Source organism: Rhodamnia argentea, chromosome 11 (assembly GCF_020921035.1).
Source record: "Rhodamnia argentea isolate NSW1041297 chromosome 11, ASM2092103v1, whole genome shotgun sequence".
Lineage (NCBI taxonomy): Eukaryota > Viridiplantae > Streptophyta > Magnoliopsida > Myrtales > Myrtaceae > Rhodamnia > Rhodamnia argentea.
This window is the reverse complement of record NC_063160.1, coordinates 15,848,915-15,867,449: the sequence shown is the minus strand read 5'-3', so window position 1 is coordinate 15,867,449 and position 18,535 is coordinate 15,848,915. Positions and strand designations below refer to the sequence as shown.

The window sequence follows — 18,535 nt, the reverse complement described above, 5'->3', positions numbered from 1 at the left end:
CAGGTGCGAATTCGGACCGGCTGGATCAAACTACATGTTTTTTTTTATGTAATTTTTCTCTTTATATGTAAAGAGTAAAGAAAAGGAAATTGTCAAAACCTCAAATTGGACTGATCCAACTTGAGAATCATACCAATTCGAGAACCGATCACCCCTAATATGTATGTCAACCATCATGTGCGCTAGGAATTGAAAAGATGTCCAAGTTGGAGAGAGATACATAGATAGTAGGGAAAATGACATAAATGATCTTGAACTTTGAGCTAATATGCAATATCTTTTATAAACTTTCAATTTGTTCAATATGACTCATAAACTTGAGTTTAATGTGCAATGTCATCCCTAACCCAATTGATTTGTTCAATGTGATCCATAAACTTTAGTCTAATGTGGTTTTGGAACTTTTAAATATTTTCATACAATCTAAGGACTACATCGAAAGTTAGCCATAATTTATGGACCATATCGAACAAATTAAAAATTCAGAGAAGATATTGCACAAGCGATCTAAATTCGGAGACTACATTGCACAAATTATATAGTATAGGGACTACAAAGAATATTTATCAATATTTCAAGGATCACGTTAGAAATTCAAGGATTATATTACATATTGGTGGACTACTTGTACTGTTATCCCCAGGTAGTATTAGTTGAGAAAGAATGTCGTGTAATAGCGAACAACTCTATTTCAAAAGTACATTAAGTTAAAAGTTGAGTACGTCAACATAGGACCAGCAAGCTACAACGACAAGTGATTTCACCGTTACACGTGATACTAACTTAACAACTCAGGAAGGCTGGAATACAATGAAACCCTAGTACGGGCAAGGCATGATTTAGCATCTCTGATTCTTCTTTCATCTTCATCTTGACGCGAAATTCATCTTAGGCTAATTCCCCAAAAAACTCCGACCTGTAGGTCCAATACCAATTCTGCCCGTTTTTTTTTTTTTTGGTCTAAAAAACGGATCACCATATTTCATTCTAGTCCCAATTTTGCCTCCCGTATCCGAGAATCCCCATTGATTAATTTTTGATATTATCAACACGAGCCTTATTCACAAGCTTTACAAGGTATTATGAAGGCGTAGGTTCTGATAACGAATCTCTAACGTGATCCCGATGTTGATAATTCTAAAGAAACTAGTGGCGATCTTTGGATGCGGCGGCGACCACAACGAGAGTAAGAGATTTTTCAGACAGAAAAAGAAAAAGCTCGGGGCTGTATTAGAATCGAACCTAAAGTTGAGAGTTTTTTTTTTTTTTTTGATAGAAATTAGGCCAGTTCATCTCTGTTATCTCTTTGTCATCGTGTTGTTGATGGAGAGAGAGAGAGAGAGAGGGGTGGATAGTTGGGAGGTGATGGTATGAACACACTTTAAAAGCGTGGACGAGTTCTCGTCCATCCATTGAAATGTCGTGGAAGTTGGACGACGCAACTACTTTCCTTCCACCATCCTTCTGCCGATCCCTTAAAAGATGCAGACAAAAGGGCATTCAAAGTCCGGGATCGATGCTTCTGTTCAGACCGAGGCCATGACCATTGACCTCCCGGCAATAACTGTGGAGCTCATCAACCAACCCTGTCCGGACCGTAGGAGCTCCCCCCCAACCTTTATTCATTAGCCTTTGCATCAGTCCCTTGTCATGCGATTCTGAGGATGGAGAAGGAGATTTTTCTTTTTTTTTTTTTTTTTCGGCGGAAGAGATGGCCCCTGGCTAAGGCCGGTTGTCGGCGGGATTTCACCGCCCATTGTTTCGAGGGCACTTGTTAGGCGACCGATCGAGGAAGCTTCAGCGCTTTCACCGTCTCATGTTGTGCGTAATTCGGCTAATTTTGTATTATTTTCAACGAAAATGTGAGATGAATTTCAAATATCGATGGATCGAATCGATTGGCGTTCGAATCAGACACCGCCGCGATCGCCGAGCCCTTCTGCGCTTAAGTTTGATTGCCTCGAGTAATTAACGAGCTCAGCTAATTTGATTCTACGAAGGGAGTTTGAAATGAATTTCTTTCTTTCAAAAGAGGCGATGAATTAGGCTGAGAGCCAGACTTGGGATTATGTAAGGATTCAGCCATCAAGCCTCCCTTTCTAGCTGGAGAACTCCTTTTCCTCTGCACTAAACTAGCCTTTTTAGCAAGATTCTAATCACTTTTGACGTTGCTTTAAGCAGCAGATTAACAGTTTTTAAATATTCAATAATCACCTCTCTTTTTTATCTTGACGGTGCTTGAAAAGCGAATGACTTCGTGCTTCGTGGTCCCCGATTTTCAACCACGCGAGGAGCAAGTTCTTCTCATCTGACTCATCTGAGTAAGTCTTTATGGTCGTGGAATTTTTATCTTTTTGGTCGGAAAAGTTCGTGGAATTGACGTCGATTGTTTTTGGTCAATATCTCTTGTTATTGTTAATTATATAAATTGTCCAATTGGTTTAATTGAAAATTTTTCTAAAAAAAACTATAGGAATTCCACACACACATACACGTAGGTCGTACTGTTTTTGTGAACTAAGACTATGTTTGGTCATTCGGATTTCTAATCGGGATAGGACTGGATATGATAGCATAAAAATCTAAATATTTTATTATATCTCATCTATTATTTGGTGAATTGCGGATATAAAATCAGATAAATAGAGGCAAGACACGGTTGATATCAACTTTGTTTTGCTGAAACACTAGAATGCTTTAGAAATTATTCAGTGATGAGTTCTGATAAGTAAGTAATTGTTGAGGAGAGGTTTGTGACATTTGAATTCGAGCACGATATCGGCCGAACAGACCCCCTAGAACCATGAGTCTTGATTCGGAGTTGAATTCTTTGAGAACAACCCGTTAGCCTTACTTGTTGTCTTGTCGAATGAATAAACAAGTGCTGAATAATTGAATTGTTCAACCTCTTTTCACAAGTTAAAGATGCACTTATGCAAATCGTCCAAAAGAGTTATCTTGAAAGTCAATGATCAACCTCGAGTTCTTCGTAACACATCGAGACCCCTTTTGAATGTTGGAAAGGTTCAATCAATGAAAGAACATGGATATGATCTCATATCTCGCTAAATAGTCAATTAAATAACAAGATTGTGGAGATATCCGGCTTTGCGACTAGAGACCCCAACCTAACACCGTTGGAGAGGCAACCACACTTAACGGTCGCCGCCGTCGAAAAGGCAATCGGGCGCGGAGGAGAGCCAGTGGTTGTGGAAAAAAATATGATTCTCCTAATGTCTGCTCTTTTGAGAAATTTTATCCCGATCTATCCCTCTCATGAGATTTTTTTATTCAGGCTATATCCCCTTTACCTAGACAATACCATTTGGGCCCGTGGGCCCGGAACCTGCCCGGAACCGCCGGTTCCGGGCCGGTTTCGAATCATGAAAAAAAAAAAAAAGTAAAAGGGCCGTGGGGCGAAGAGCCCAACGGCTCTCCGCCCCGGGCCCCCCTCCCCCCAAACGACTTTGGGCCGTTGTTGGCAATGGCCAAATTGGCCGTTGGGGGAAAAAAAAGAATTATTTTCAATTATTGCCTATAAATATATATGCTCCCCCTTTCATTTTTCTCACAAATTCTCTGAACAATTCTTTCAAATTCTCTCAAATCGCTCAAATTCTCTCAATTCTCTCAATCCCGACTCAATTCTCTCAATCGGATTTTCGATCAATTCTCTCAAAAATGGCAAGTGGAAGTAGAAATGCTGACAAGGGCAAGATGACTATGGGAGATTCCGAGTATCCCATTCCCGAATATGATCCTCGTGAGTATGCAAGTTGGGAAGACGACGACGATAATATCAACTATGTCCCGATTCCGAACGTCGTGCACATCCTAACACAAGAAAGTCTTCATCCTCCCACTAGTGTCGAAGAAACGTCAACGGCAAATGAGTCGGAACGGAAGGGCCGAGATAATACATCCGACTTGTGGCTACATTTCGACAAGGTACGTGATGAAGGCGAATGTAAGTATAGTATAAAATGTAAATATTGTTCGCAAACATATAGATTTACGAAAGGAGACGGCTACGGAACATTTCGTCGGCATTTAATGAAAAAACATCCAACGCAAGCGGGGTTGACAATACGCAACAACAAATTTCTAGGTACGCCACTTCTAATCCTCATCCTATATTCCGTTACACCGATGCACTTTATAAACAAACATTAGCTGAATATGTTGCCCTTGATTATGCTCCGTTTAATACTGGTGAAAATTTTAATATGAAATATTTGATAAATACTGCATTGGTTCCGCAAGCGCCAACTATTCCAAAAAATACTCTTAAACACGAACTTTTTCATCTTTATAAAAAAGGAAAAAAATCTTTAGCAAAATTTTTTGCAGAATTCAATGGACATGTGCATATAGGTAGTGATATTTGGAGTAATCCTTGGCAAATTCATTCTTATATGGGTGTCACGTGTCATTAGATATATGACGATTGAACGATTCAAAAAAGACTTATTGCATTCCGAGTTTTTGATGAAAGACAATCGGCTCATAATATTTATAGAATAATTAGGCAAGTTTTAGAAGAATATAATTTGATAAATAAAGTATTTTCAATTGGTTTTGATAATGCCGCCGCAAATACCGCTTTCATTCTCGAATTAGAAAATATTTGCAAACCCACTTTTGGGGGACAATTTTTTCACATTAGATGTACTTGTCATGTTTTAAATTTATGTGTACAAGATGGTTTACGAACTTTTGACACTTCTCTCGCCCCAATAAAGGGTGCAATTAAATTTTTATAGAGTCGTCCCCATTTTATGAAATCTTGGGGAAAATTTTGTAAATAAAAATGGGAGAAGGGCAGGAAGATTTCCAAAAGATATTCCGACTCGTTGGAATTCTACGTACGAGTTGCTTCGGCAAACTTTTGATTATAAAGATTTATTATATATGTTTATTTCACAAAATATTCTCGAAATTACTTTACTTCCTTAACATTGGGACGTTTGCAAAAAAAATTTAGATTTTTTGAAAATTTTTAATGATGCTACTAAGGCTTTATCCGGTATTTATTACCTACTACGAATTTATTTTTAATAGAGTGTGTTAATATTGGTAGTGTTTTTAGTGAATATGAAAATGATACCGAATTAGCTCGAACTATTTTAGTAATGCGAGAAAAATGGTTGGATTATTATTTGCAAATTCCTCTTGTCTATTTAGTTGGTATTGTTTTTGATCCACGTATTAAATTAGACGGTTTACTAGATTATTTGAATGTGTATTATCATGATTGTTTACATTTGGAAGATTTAATAGATATTTCAAATATACTAGGAGATGTTAAAGAATCTATAGTAGTATTATATGGAGAATTTTGTAATAGATATGGTTTAAATGATTCCGGATCTTTACAATCTATTGCCTCACGTAACGAATGTGGTAGTTCACTTAGTAGAGGGTATAATATGCTTAAGAGTAGGCAAAAAAAAAAAAGGGGGCAACAGGTAGTATTTCCGAATTAGAAAAATATTTAACCACTCAATTTGAGTTTCGTGATGCAGAACATAGTACAGATTTCGAAATCCCGAAGTGGTGGAAGAGTCACCAAATCGATTATCCAGTTCTCGCCCTCATCGCTCGTCAGATATTAATAACCCTTTCTTCAACGGTTGCGATTGAACAAACATTTAGTGCTGGAGGATTAATTTTGGACTCTCGCCGTTCAAGATTAAGCCCGAAGTCCGTGGAAGCTCAAGCTTGTGTTGACGATTGGACGGGGGCGAAATATCGACACTAAGAGCTGGATCGTGAACACGAATTTTTTAGCGATGATATTGGAGATACCACCGCCATAGGTACCACAACGGGTAGCGACGATTGACGATAAGGTAAGTTGGGGTTCTCAAAGGTAAAAGAACTATATGTGCTTTGATTCTTCTATCCCCAAGAAGATATGTAAGCGCTTAATGATAATTCATTAAGTTCAAGCCCATTCCTCCTTTCTCTTTTTTTTCCCCATATTTTATTACAATGTACAATTTGATTGTATTTTATAATTTATAATTTATTATGTTTATTTTATTATTTTAAAAATTAATATTAAAAAAGGAACCGAAATGAACCGCCGGTTCCGAACCGGAACTTGAACCGGCCCGGAATCGGAATTTTCAACGGCCGGTTCATGAACCGGAACCGGCCTTCTCTACCTTTACCCTACCTTGAATAGCTACTAAACATAAGATACGATAAAATATATTATATCGTGATGACCAAACATAGCCTGGATTTATACAAATCAATTTGTTGATTGGTCTTCCAAATCAATTTCTTAAGCACATTCAAAAATAAAATATCAAAATCAAAATGTTGAGTAACTATTCTGTCCATCGCTGGCCGAAAATCAAATTCCAAATGCGCTTAAAAGGGTTGGAGCATGCTCTAATCTTTGTGTAAAATCGATTTTAATTTTGCACACTACGAGTCTCAACGTCTCATCCATGGATAACTTGTTCCGTATCATATTGCAAATTATAAACATCGTGGCCCATTTGTTCCCTCGAGGCATAATGCATCGATAATGTGGGCGCTTGTGACAATATTTTTACTCTATAAATTAACTTTTGGTCAGAAGTTGATTTTTCTACTTATTCTTTTGAGAAGTAATTTTTCTTTTTTACTTTTTCAAGTGGTTTCAAAATTACTTCTGAAGTAAAAAAATGCTTCAAAAATAGAAAAATGAAGTTGCGTACCCAAAAGGATTTCTGCCTCAGAAGTTGCATTACCAAACGAATTTTTGCTCTAGAAGTGTTGCCATACGCACCCTTCACTTCCTCGGTGGAAATGACGGTATGAATCGAAACAATTTGCGAAACGAACAAGTGTCGGGCTGAATTTGAAGAGAACTCTCTCGACGTAATCGCTCGCCAATCGCGGAAAGAATTCTCCGAGCACCAGACATAAATATCAAATACTCTCGGTACCATAAAGAGCTTCGAAAATAACCCCAGACATCAAAATGAAATTCGGAAATCAACAATTAATAACAAAGTGGACTAAAATAATGCAAATTATATACGACATATATAACAAAAGTCTTAAATTAAAAACGACCGATTAAGAAGCTTTAGGGCTATCGTATTCAACACCGAATGTGCCGAAGTTTGCCAACATCACTTATCACATCGATCATAAAGGCCCCAATATTATTGTGCCCGGTGTTATGTCACTCATCCGGTCAATTGTTGATAACTATGTTATTGTGCCTAGTTCCCTACCGATTAGACGAATTATGCGGACGAATAGGTTCAATCGTATAAAAACCGATCAAAACGAGGAAAAATGAAAATGAAAGTTAACCAGAAGCCAACTTCGGAACTCGGATCGATCTCTTCGCTCGATTAATCTACTGGGAAACACTTAGCCAGTCACATGGCTGGATAGGCGGCTCCCCGAGATATTGGTAGCACTTTACGAATCGAGGGGATTCGAGCTCGCATTGGGGAATCACATGCTTAAGTCCCGTTCCTTATCCAATTGAGCCGGCCCTCGGATCCCCCTTTAAATTTGACAAACGTTTAATTCGGGGTGCATTCGTTTTGTGGAAAATTACTAGTTATATATCGCATAGAAAAAAAAATTAGTCAATAAAAAATATTTTCATTATCAACAATAAGTTTATACTTAAATATTTTCGGATACGAAGAAAATATTTTTCATTTTTTTTTTTTGGCTTTATAACTAAGTATTCTCTGAAAATTATTTTTCAAATCTTGAAATTTCCGCGAAACAAACGCACCCTCGGTCCCGAATTATTAAGCCGTCTTATCTAAGTATATGTAATGATATTTATAACCTAATTAAATTTATCGAGCTGACTCTATAGAATATGCTTTTTTTTCCCCGAAGCAGAAAGTATAAAAACCTTCTCCGGTTCTCTCTCTCTCTCCGACTGTCCACCTTCGCCTCAAAACTTGCCAGCCCCCTGCTTTTCCAGTTTTCCTTCCTCTCTCTCTCTCTCTCTCTCCACAACCAGAGCGTAGCACTCACCGACCCACCTTCTCTCTCTATCTCTACATGCAACGAGAATGGGCAATCTGTGCACCTGCTTCTCGCGCAAACCAGTGAAGAAGAGGCGCATCGCCGCGATTACGAAGCGCATCGCCAGCCACGGCCAGCCACCCTCGTCGCTCCCCAGTTCGGGCAGCCGGTGGAGCCGAGCCCGATCGTCGCGCAAGGACAAGGTTGAAGCCCTGACGCGGGAGCAGGCCGTCGCTGCCGCGATCCTCTTCCAACGGCACCGGCAGGACGGCGATTCCGCGCCCTTCGACCGCTCGGCCTCGCTCAGGTGCCCGAATTTGGGCCCCAAGAAGCAGGCCCTGCCCAGGAGCTCCAGCTCGCGCGCGCGGTCGCTCACTGATCCTCTGTTGCAGCCTCAACAGCTCGTCAACCAGGTATTCCTTGGCAACGTGTGGAACGTTCTCGTTGGCGCTATTGCTTTCTGGGTTTTCTAATGTGCAGTTTGGGTGAGATTGTTTGGAGGTGGCTGGATTGGACTTGTCTTATACGTAGTTAAGTGAGTTGTATTATGATATTAAATGCTTTGATCGGTGGTGGAGATTTTTCCCCACATCTTTTCTCTTTCTCGGATGATTTGGAAGAAAGCCTGATTAATGCGTCCTCTTACTTGGACTCTGTGAAGATAAGAAGAAGTATAGAATTCTCCTCTTCTTTTCCTTACCAAAAAAAAAAGAAGAAGTATAGAATCTGCCCATGACCAAATCTCATTGACGGTTGCTATAATTGGGGGATTTCGTTGCGTCATTAATGAACTCGATGTCACTGACTTGCTCCATAATGGAGGTGGAAAGTGAGATAGTACCCTTCACAGCTTTTTTATGGGAAGCGCAATGGTGTGAAACAACTTTTTCGTCCATATCCTGCTTCAAGCTCCCTACCATACCAAATGCGGTTGAATTTATGATCTATCAATTTTTGGGATGGTAAAAATATGGAATCTTTAAGCTTGGTGTTTCAAGTCGTGCGATAACAAGTGTTCTGGCTGTAGAGAGGTTGTTCGTGACTTTCATTTTGCAGCGGGATTCCAACAGCAGGCCTCGAGAGGGCCGTCTTGAATATTAAGTTAGAGTATTCAGTTACTTTTTCATTGTGTACCTGTTCATGAGCTGTTGTGTTGTTGCATGAATTTATGAACCTGAAAGAGTAATTTTTCATTTATCTTGTGAACTTTTCTGTCAGAAGATCAGAGCAAGGGGCTATTTTTTAAAGTCATTTATAAAATGTTGTGAGAATGATTCCTTGCAAGTTCTTTGTTTAACAGGAAATAAAGATTGACGATCTAGAAACAAACCATTTCATCCTTGTTCATGGAGGTGGTTTTGGTGCCTGGTGTTGGTACAAAACTATAGCACTCCTTGAGGAAGGGGGTTTCAAGGTTACTGCCATAGACTTGACCGGTTCCGGGATTCACTTGTTTGATGCAAATGGTGTCACAAGTCTATCGCAGTATGTCAAGCCATTGACTGATTTCCTCGAAAAGCTTGCTGATAGGGAGAAGGTTTACCTCTAATCTGATTCTCTGCTTTCTGTGACAATGATGACACTTAGCATTAATATTCTTGCAAGGTGCAGGGGTGATTGTGGGGACATTGATTTACATGGTTCCATTCTGTTCACTGTTATTATCTTCCATTTATGCGGTTTAATCCTGTTCAACGCCGGCATACTTTTACACAGTGCCATTCTGTTCTATCCTGTTACATGTTATTGAGATGTACAGGGTGATTGTGGGGACATCCTTTCACATGATTTCCTCAGGCAGGCTGACGTTGCGATGATGCCTGCTAGTTTTCACTTCTATCATTGTCCTGGCACTGAAATGATACTGGTTTTGCCTGGACTTGCATATTGGGTACCAAATCAGGATATTGTTGAGCAATATGACGATGATACATTGCAGGCCAGCTCTCTGAGTTCCGACAGCTTAAGTTTTGGGAGGAAACATCGTGGTTTAACGTTTTATCAGAAAACAAGTCAATAGTTCGAATCGTAGCTTTCCCTCTTATAGTGATTCTGACTTGTTTCATGCTATCATTTCTTCGTCTTCCACTGTCTGTTAGCTTAAACTTTTAGAAGTAAAAATGGTTGTTTCACTGATGTGTAGAAGTACCAATTATGATCCCTTATGATCAAGGAGTTCACCATTTGAGGACCCTCTATTTGGGTTGAATTTGCATGAGGGAAGGGAGAGAGAGTTAAGAAGAGGGGAAGGAGAATTGTTACATGTGACAGCAATGCATACAATATGTGTGGTTGTATCTGAAAATAGGATAGGAGTCGGTGTGGAGGCCTTGTTTCAAATGCCTGATGCTTCAAGTCGTAAATCGGGTTTAGTAATTGTTTGTTCTTTTTTGGAAATTATGAGGCGCTGCACAAACTTGACTAAATGCCCTAAAAATAGTGGGTTCTTACTTTCTTTCTTTTTTTTAATATCATGCAGGTAATCCTGGTGGGACATGATTTTGGGGGTGCATGCATATCATACGCAATGGAACTGCTTCCCTCTAAAATTTCAAAAGCCATTTTTGTAGCAGCTGCCATGTTAACCAATGGTCAAAGTACTTTGGACACGTTTGCAAAGCAGGTGTGGTTTTAACAGGATCTTTACACGTATGCCATGTTGCTTGTTTTCCCTTTTCCTTTTCTCTAGGCAGTTAGGGGAGTGAGAAGTTCGGGGCTTGAAAACAGAGAAGTTTTGTTGGTGGTAAGGTTACCCACCATTGTTCTCCTCCTCCCATTAAACCTTGCTCGGTTTTGGGAGGAAAATGCTGCCCATAGAGAGACTTCAGCATCCTTGGTGGTAGATATAGACTCGAATCTGCATCTTTTATGGTTAATTGCGATATGAAGTTAAAGAAGCTTGGACATTCTCTGTTCAATTAGCCTGAATTATGCTTAAATACATGCAGGCTGGCACAAATGATCTAATGCAACATAGTCAGATATTTTTGTATGCCAATGGGAATGACAACCCTCCGACTGCTATTGACCTGGACAAGTCACTGTTGAGAGACCTGCTGTTTAACAGGAGCCCTGCCAAGGTTTTTCTTCATTCCTAATACATGAAACTTTGGCATCCTAACATTGTTCTGCTTCAGAAAATAGCAAAAGATTTTGGTTTCTGAAGCTATATTGTAAAATTGCGTTAGTTTCATCTGCAGACATTTTTCTTATGTATCATTGAGCTTGCTAATTCTGATTCCACACTGATTCTGGTGATCACTTTTTCGCTTTTGCTCATTCCAGGATGTCGCATTAGCATCTGTTTCGATGAGACCTATTCCCTTTGCTCCAGTGCTTGAGAAGCTTCGCCTTTCGAACAATTATGGTATCGTGAGGCGGTTTTACGTAGAGACTTCCGAAGATAATGCCATTACTCTCGAGCTCCAGGAGAGCATGGTGAAGGCGGACCCCCCAGAACGCGTATTTCTTCTGAGAGGTGCTGATCACTCGCCTTTCTTCTCGAAGCCTCAAGGCCTACACAGGATTTTGGTGGAGATATCAAGAACTTTGTGAACTCGGATAGACTTGTGAGCATAATCTTAGATTGATCCGGTCCACGTAGACCCTGCTAGAATGCTCACCATGGTGTGGCCGCGTGAGAGCCGAATGCAGGACTTGCAAGTTCAGCAGGGAGATCATGCACCATTGCACACATACATGAATGCTCCGGAGTTTTCCGAGAATCCTCCTGAGCAAAGCTCAGGCATCGTGTCAGGGGCCATCGCTCCTCCTGTCCGCGACAGCTGAGCGCCGGCGTAAATGGCACAGTTCTGTGCTTTCCAAGGTGTAAGAGATGTCTATGAGAATGTGGTAGTTCCGAAGGTTCACAAAAATAGTTCATGGGATGGGAATTTTTGATCCAGAACTGCAGAAAATGTATGGTTTTGCTCCATTTTCTATATTCGCTATTCTATATAGTTAAGCTTATCATAAGCACGTACTAGATCCACTTGAATTTATTGCGCCATTTTTTTTTTCGAAAGATATTCACTGTTAATTGTCAGTTAAATTTCTTTGTGGGTAGTCAACATGCCCACCATCGCCTTTGCTTTTATCGCTCGAGGAGGGTGACCACAGCGAGGTGGTCGAAAATTCAAGGATAGATGGTGATTATATTCCGAAAGAATGAGGGCCATTTGGGAAAAAAAAAAAATTCGAAAGATGTTTAATTAATTTCACATAAAAATACCGAGGTTGTTTGTGGCATTAGTCAAATGAAAAATGGTTACGTTACAGCTCGATAATATGGTGAAAATATTATTCGAATTTGAAGATTCAGTGAAAATCGAGGCCCTCGACAGTGGCCTACCATCGTTTGAGACTGGTCACTGACGGGAAGAAAGGGAAAAAATAAATAAATAACAAAAATGTTTTTGGTTATATTCTTTTTTGAAATAATGTGTGTATTTTAAGTTATTATTTTTTTCGAAAGCCTTTTTTTAATTTTTTTTATTTCAAGACCTTATTTCAGAAAAAAAAAAAAAAAAAAAAGAGAATCATATCCTTATTTGAAATTTTCTCAATAATTTTTGTGTTTAGTAAAAAGGTGAAAAGTTCTTTTTTCGTTTGGTAAAAGACACTATTTTCTGATAAAACGCACCGCCGTATCTTCACAGGCAACCCGCTCCCCGCACCCAAATCACCTTGCTAGGGTTTATCACGCTCTCTCCCGCGCCGCTGCTCGACCGCAAAACGCTCGGAGATTGCAGGCTGCGGCGATCGAGAAAATGACGACCGTGGTTCCGACTTCCGAGGACGATCTCTCCCTCTCGGTCGTCCGCTTCACCTCCGAGCTCGCTTGGGCCGACGCCGGTCCCGAGGTACGATGCGATTGGCGCCGCTGACCCGCCTTCTCTGTTCTCGATTTTTCCGCGTCTCCTTGCTTTCTGATTTAGCTGGATTGCTGAATCCGAATGCATTTGTAGCCGTAGGAGCAGGCAGTGTTCGTCGCTTGGTTAGGCTTAGGGGTTGGTGGATCGAGTGATTGATGAAAGCTAAAAGGAGCTTCCAATTGCTGTTGTGATGGTGCTGCATTAGCTGTCTGATTTTCGAGAGAAAGGATGAAGATGGGGAGTTTGGTTTTTTCATTAGGTTAATTTTTATTTTTTATCAGGAAGCAAATCTGAGAGGAGGGCTAGGGTTCATTTGGCAGCTTTGTTATTTGTACTTTGCTTTTGCTTTGATGTGGTCTGCATTTCAGCTGATTGAATGAGGTGATGGGGAATTGGTTTTATCCTATGTTGAATGTTTCTTGGTTTGTTCAGGTTGTGGAGTCTCAAGTTGACAGACTGTGTGTGGAAGCACAGGAATGCATGGTGAGCGGCAGATGGTTGGACTTGGTCTCGCTGATGCTCACATCTGCCGACTTGATATTCTCCAAGGTCTCAGATAAGGGTAAATCTTATTCATGTTTGTGCATTCTCCCTTTCTTCTCCTTAATCACACGGAAGATATGGCTTAGTATTCTTATCAACATTTTTCTTGTTTAACTCCTTGGACATGTATGTTGTTCCTGTGCTTTGAGTTTCTTCCTGTCAACTGACCTGTGAAATACCCTTTTCAACCCTTTTGGCTAAGACCTAGTACAAGATTGCTTGTATTGGATAGACAACATGGAAGTGGAAGACTGGACAGAAGTGTGGGAAACATATTATGTTATATTTTTATGAAGTTCATCTTGTAAATAAAATTTCAGTGGACGACCTTTTTGTTAATCAGCCTTTGTATTCTTCATATTCATTTTTATCCTTTCCAATGGGCACCATTCCAATGGCTGTCAATTTTTTGATATCAACCATGGTCAGAGTAAATGGATGGCAGATACCAGAAATCACTCGTCTATTTTCCCTGTGCTTATTGCAGCCTGTTTGGTCATGATATATAAAAATGGTGGCAGTAGTTGATAGAATGAATTCTGGGTCTCTGTCTTCTCGAAGAACCGGAAAAATACGAGACGCCTTTTTCTGCTGTATAATATAGAATGCACTGATGTTCAAGCATATTCCCCATATTTCTCAGCAAGGTAGTACCAAGAGTTGGGAACATTCAAAGGACCAGAAACGCATATTGTAATCTAATGATATTGTACAGTGGGAAGTCCAGTTGAAGGAATATATTGTACTCTCTTTTATATGTTCATAGTTGATTTGAAATTCGATTTATTTTTACATCCACTTGGCTTCATTGTCGTATGGTGTTGTGCGCACTTATGCTATGTAAATGATAGTGACTAATCCATGTATGGCATTTTAATGTTGACTCCTCTGTCTTGTATTTTAGATCTTGAGTGTGTTTTCACCGTCATCTGCAATGCTGTGACAAAATCTGAAGATCCGGATGAAATACTTGAGATGGCCAAACTTATATCTGCAAAGATTGTTCAGCAACCGAATGACAGGCCTGCATTGCGTTTGAAGATGTAATTGAATGTGATGGTCAGTCAACATTATTTGCAACTTTATTGCTGTCTCATTCTTGTGCCTTTTGTTTCCAGCCTGTTCAATCTCTACAACCTCCTGGACATTCCTCGTGGCCGATTTCACGTGTATATGAAATCCCTGAATTTGGCTATTAATGGGAAAGTGGCTGAGCACATTGTACCTTCTGTCAAGAAGATGGATAGTTTTTTAAAAGAGTGGAGTATTGGCATCAAGGATCAGAGAGAACTCTTTCTTACTGTCTCCAATGTGTTGAGAGAAAATAAAAGGCATGAGTCATCTTCTTGTTGCTCTTTTATCAATTTCCTTGTCTTCTTTCCAGTCAGTATGCTTAAGTTTTTTCATTTTTTAAAATCCAGTTCAGCGAAGGATTCTTTCAAGTTCCTGACAAAATACTTGGCCACCATTTCTGGTGAAGATGCACATGAAATGAATGCGGCCAAGGAGGAAGCAGTGCGAGCAGTTGTGGAATTTGTGAAGGCACCCGACATGTTCCAGGTATTTTCTGCTCGTCGTTGGAAATTGTCTTTGATTGTGTCTGTGAGCACTTGCAGGCATCTCATGTTTTGATTGGTTGTGATTTGTGAGCTTTACTTTCAGACTCCTTTATTGCACTTGGCTTCCCATGCTGCTACTTCAGTTTGCATCATCACTAAGTTGTTGCGCAAGTGTCTTTAGTTTTTTCTTTCCTACGTGTCTTGGTGACTATGTACCTTAACATTCCCCTCCCCCTATTGATGTTTATTCATGGTACATTTAAATTATTACTCGAATAAGAAATGATAATTAACCATTGATTTCCAGCCAACTGAATCCTGATCAATTTTGTTTTAACTTATTCAATTAGTCATTTTTGGAGTGAATTCCTCTAGTTTGACCAACCCTTTTCAAAGTATCAGGTGGATCGATGAAATCTTGAGCTTGAAAAAATCATTAATTTGCTTTGCCTATCGTTTGAAGAAAAATAACTTCCATATTGTCTATGTAATTAAAATATAGCTCATTGACCAAAAAAATAAAATAAAATATAACTCCATTTACAGCTCATTATTTTTATACTCATTCTGCCTTATATTAGGATGAATGAGTTATTTCTGAGAATTACTAAACTAGATCTAAACTGCTCAGGATGGTGGACCCTCGCTGAATGTCAATTGAGATCAGATAGGGTCGTTTTGTGTGTTATTAATGTGGTGAGAAGGCGACTGTCACAGTGGCAATACTTTGATCATTGACTTGATTATATTGTTCAATATTTTTTGCCTTACCTTAGCAACAGGTTGTATTGTTGAACTACCTTGTGATACTGAGAGCCACTACTGAATAGTTTAGTGGCATTTAATTAAGCTGTTCTGTGGGACTGTTTCCTTTGGGTAATAAGTCTCTGGCAAAATCTTTGCTCTGGAGCTTGCCATGCATGAATATGTGATTTCTTGACAACTGTCGTATTGCTAATTGCATGTGTGTATTGGTTTATGTATTTTATTTTTCTCCCATATTTTAAATGGTAGTTCCTGTATTGCAGTGTGATTTGCTGGAGATGCCTGCTGTAGGGCAACTAGAGCAGGATGCTAAGTATGCTTTAGTTTATCAGCTTCTGAAGATATTTATGACCCAGAGGCTGGATGCCTACTTGGAATTTCAGACTGCAAACTCAGCATCTCTGAAAAGCTATGGTACAACATTCGCTTCGCTATTTTGTTTCTTGAGTTTATCTTTAAACTAACATTAGATATGTTAAGTTCATTATACATCTTAAACCGTCTAGGTCTTGTACATGAAGACTGCTTAACAAAGATGCGACTAATGTCATTGGTGGATCTTGGTTCCAGTGACCCTGGACAGATTCCATATGGTCTAATCAGAGATACCCTCCAGGTAGATTTGCCGTTCCATAATGTTTGTTCATCTTTTCCTTTGGAACAATTGGTTATCCTTTTTGTCTCCCTTGCAGATTAGTGACGATGAGGTTGAATCATGGGTAGTCAAGGCAATATCTGCCAAGTTACTGGATTGTAAAATGGACCAGATGAATGAAGTTGTTGTAGTGAGGTGAGTCCTGCTTTCTATTGTTTTGATGATTTGATTGCCACACTACCATAACTCCTAGTTAACAAGTATCGTTTGGTATGTAGCCGTTGTACTGAGAGGGTGTTTGGAAAGCAGCAGTGGGTAGCACTTCGCGGGAAACTAGCGACGTGGAAGGTACATACTCATTGAACCTTCTTGGTTTTCCATATCTTTTAGAGAAGAATTGTTTATTGAAAGATCCTTGGTTTCTTGTTACATATATTTAGTTGATATAACCACAAAAGACGATTTCCCCTTTGTCATATTTTTTGGAAGGACGCTGAGTAATCAATTCAGTGCCTCCAGACTTATTACTTGGGAAGCGGGGAACTCCTATTATTCTCCTGATTTTGCTTATTGACACCTACTTAATGAAGAAATGTCAATTATTGACCATGTAACTAGTATGTATGAGGCAAAGTTCATATTTCTGCAATGTCGTTCTCCAGGAAAATATTGCAAACGTGATCAGCACTATTCAAGCAAACAAAATTACTGAAGATGCTTCTCAGGCGATGCAAGGGGTAATGATCCGTTGAAGATATTTTTGGGACTAGGGTTAGCTTTTTGGTCTTGAGCAATACTTTTATGTCAAGAGACAAGTAACATCAAGTGGAGAGAAATCATTGTAACTGTAATACCGATCAGTTTTTGGTGGGGATGGTTTGCTCGCTTGTTGGGCTTTTTGGCCTAGCAAGTCAAATTGGAGAGTGATTTTTCCCCCTCCCTCCTCTCCCTCCATCTACTTTGGCGTTTTCTGTTGAATTTATGGTGGCTGCATTGCTCCCCAATTGAGCATTCACACGAGACGGTTCCTTAAAAGTAGGTGGCAGAGCTGAATCAGCTTAGCAGACTCTGCTGATTCCTTAAGACATGGAGTTCAAATTAGGAATAGGGGTACTCAGTTCTCTAGGGTGGGTCGGTCGGCCCACCTTATAAACCGATCTTGTTGACCTTGGGATCGATTTGGTACATGAACTGGACCGGAGGTCTCAGGCCGATTCCAGGGTCTACCTGGGAACCGGCGGTTTTTTTTTTTTTAAATTTCTTTTATATAATTCCCGCCACAATATGCTGTATTGAACTCATAATACCTGTTCGACGAAGAAAAAAAAAAGAACTCATAATACCTGGCGCTTGAACTCCACTCGCACAAAAGTATCCAAATGAGCTGCTATGCCTGCAGGTATTATACCTAACGCTCGAACTCCCCACCGGTTGTGGCCAGTATTATACAGAAGAAGCCATGCACAAAAGGATCCAAATGCTCTACAGCATGAGAACAGAAGAAGAATTGAGGATGGGGAGCGCGGCAAAATTAGGGCTGTGGACGGCGAGACTGTGGTGATGGTAGCATGAGAGAGGAGTGAGGACTGCGAATAAGAGGTTGAGAGCGAACTGAGGATGAGAGCAGCAGGTGGGTGAGTCTCAAAGAGAGTTAGAGGAAGTGACTGGGGGAGGTGGGTGGCTGGATGAATGGAGGAGGAACCGGATGCGATGGAGGTGGAGACCATGGTGACGGTGATGAGGCGCAAAAATGAAGAGAATTTGGAAGAAGGTTCAATCTAAGCGGAAATGGAGGTCGAGCTCGGGCGAAAAACTCCATGTGTGTGCGTATGGGAGAGAGAGAGAGGCTCATTTAATTGAGGGTCTGCCCTTTGCTGAATAAAAAGAAAAAAAATAATTAGATACTCTAGGCCGGTTCTCTCAGTTTGGTCTAGTCTCTTCGATCAGTCCAGTTTCACCCCAAAAATCGAAAATTGGACCACCCAGAATAGGATTGACTATTGGACCAAAAAAAAAAAAGAATAGGATTGACTCCCATGTGAACCACCCGGAATAGGCCGGTTTGGTTCTCACCACCAATTAGAATGGGTTGGTTCAATAGCAATAGCCTGTCATTTCCCTAAAACATTTGTTCTTAATTAGATTATGCAGCGCATGCAGAGCATTTCTGTGATGTAAAGTAGAATTTGTGATGCAGT

The 18,535-nt window shown here is 40.0% G+C and overlaps 2 protein-coding genes across 3 annotated transcripts in view; both read left to right on the top strand.

Moving 5' to 3' along the window:
• Positions 1-11,908, top strand: part of LOC115753475 (putative methylesterase 11, chloroplastic) — a 34,166-nt gene extending 22,258 nt beyond the window's left edge. Inside the window, exons 3-7 of one of the 2 annotated variants that reach the window (XM_048272208.1) lie at positions 7,971-8,414; positions 9,302-9,538; positions 10,481-10,624; positions 10,950-11,081; positions 11,287-11,908. In XM_048272208.1, coding sequence (XP_048128165.1) covers positions 8,049-8,414; positions 9,302-9,538; positions 10,481-10,624; positions 10,950-11,081; positions 11,287-11,556 — 1,149 coding nt within the window. In that variant the 5' untranslated portion in view covers positions 7,971-8,048 and the 3' untranslated portion in view covers positions 11,557-11,908. Of the gene's footprint in view, positions 1-7,918; positions 8,415-9,301; positions 9,539-10,480; positions 10,625-10,949; positions 11,082-11,286 lie in introns of those variants that run through there. The other variant, XM_030692101.2, reaches the window with a different exon arrangement.
• Positions 11,909-12,641: 733 nt separating this feature from the next.
• Positions 12,642-17,357, top strand: LOC115753459 (eukaryotic translation initiation factor 3 subunit M). The gene is made up of 10 exons (XM_030692073.2): positions 12,642-12,863; positions 13,308-13,437; positions 14,323-14,461; positions 14,537-14,749; positions 14,840-14,978; positions 16,006-16,156; positions 16,249-16,358; positions 16,435-16,532; positions 16,616-16,685; positions 17,000-17,357. The coding sequence occupies exons 1-10, from the start codon at positions 12,771-12,773 to the stop codon at positions 17,087-17,089; spliced, it is 1,233 nt and encodes a 410-aa protein (XP_030547933.1). The 5' UTR covers positions 12,642-12,770; the 3' UTR covers positions 17,090-17,357.
• Positions 17,358-18,535: the final 1,178 nt, after the last annotated feature.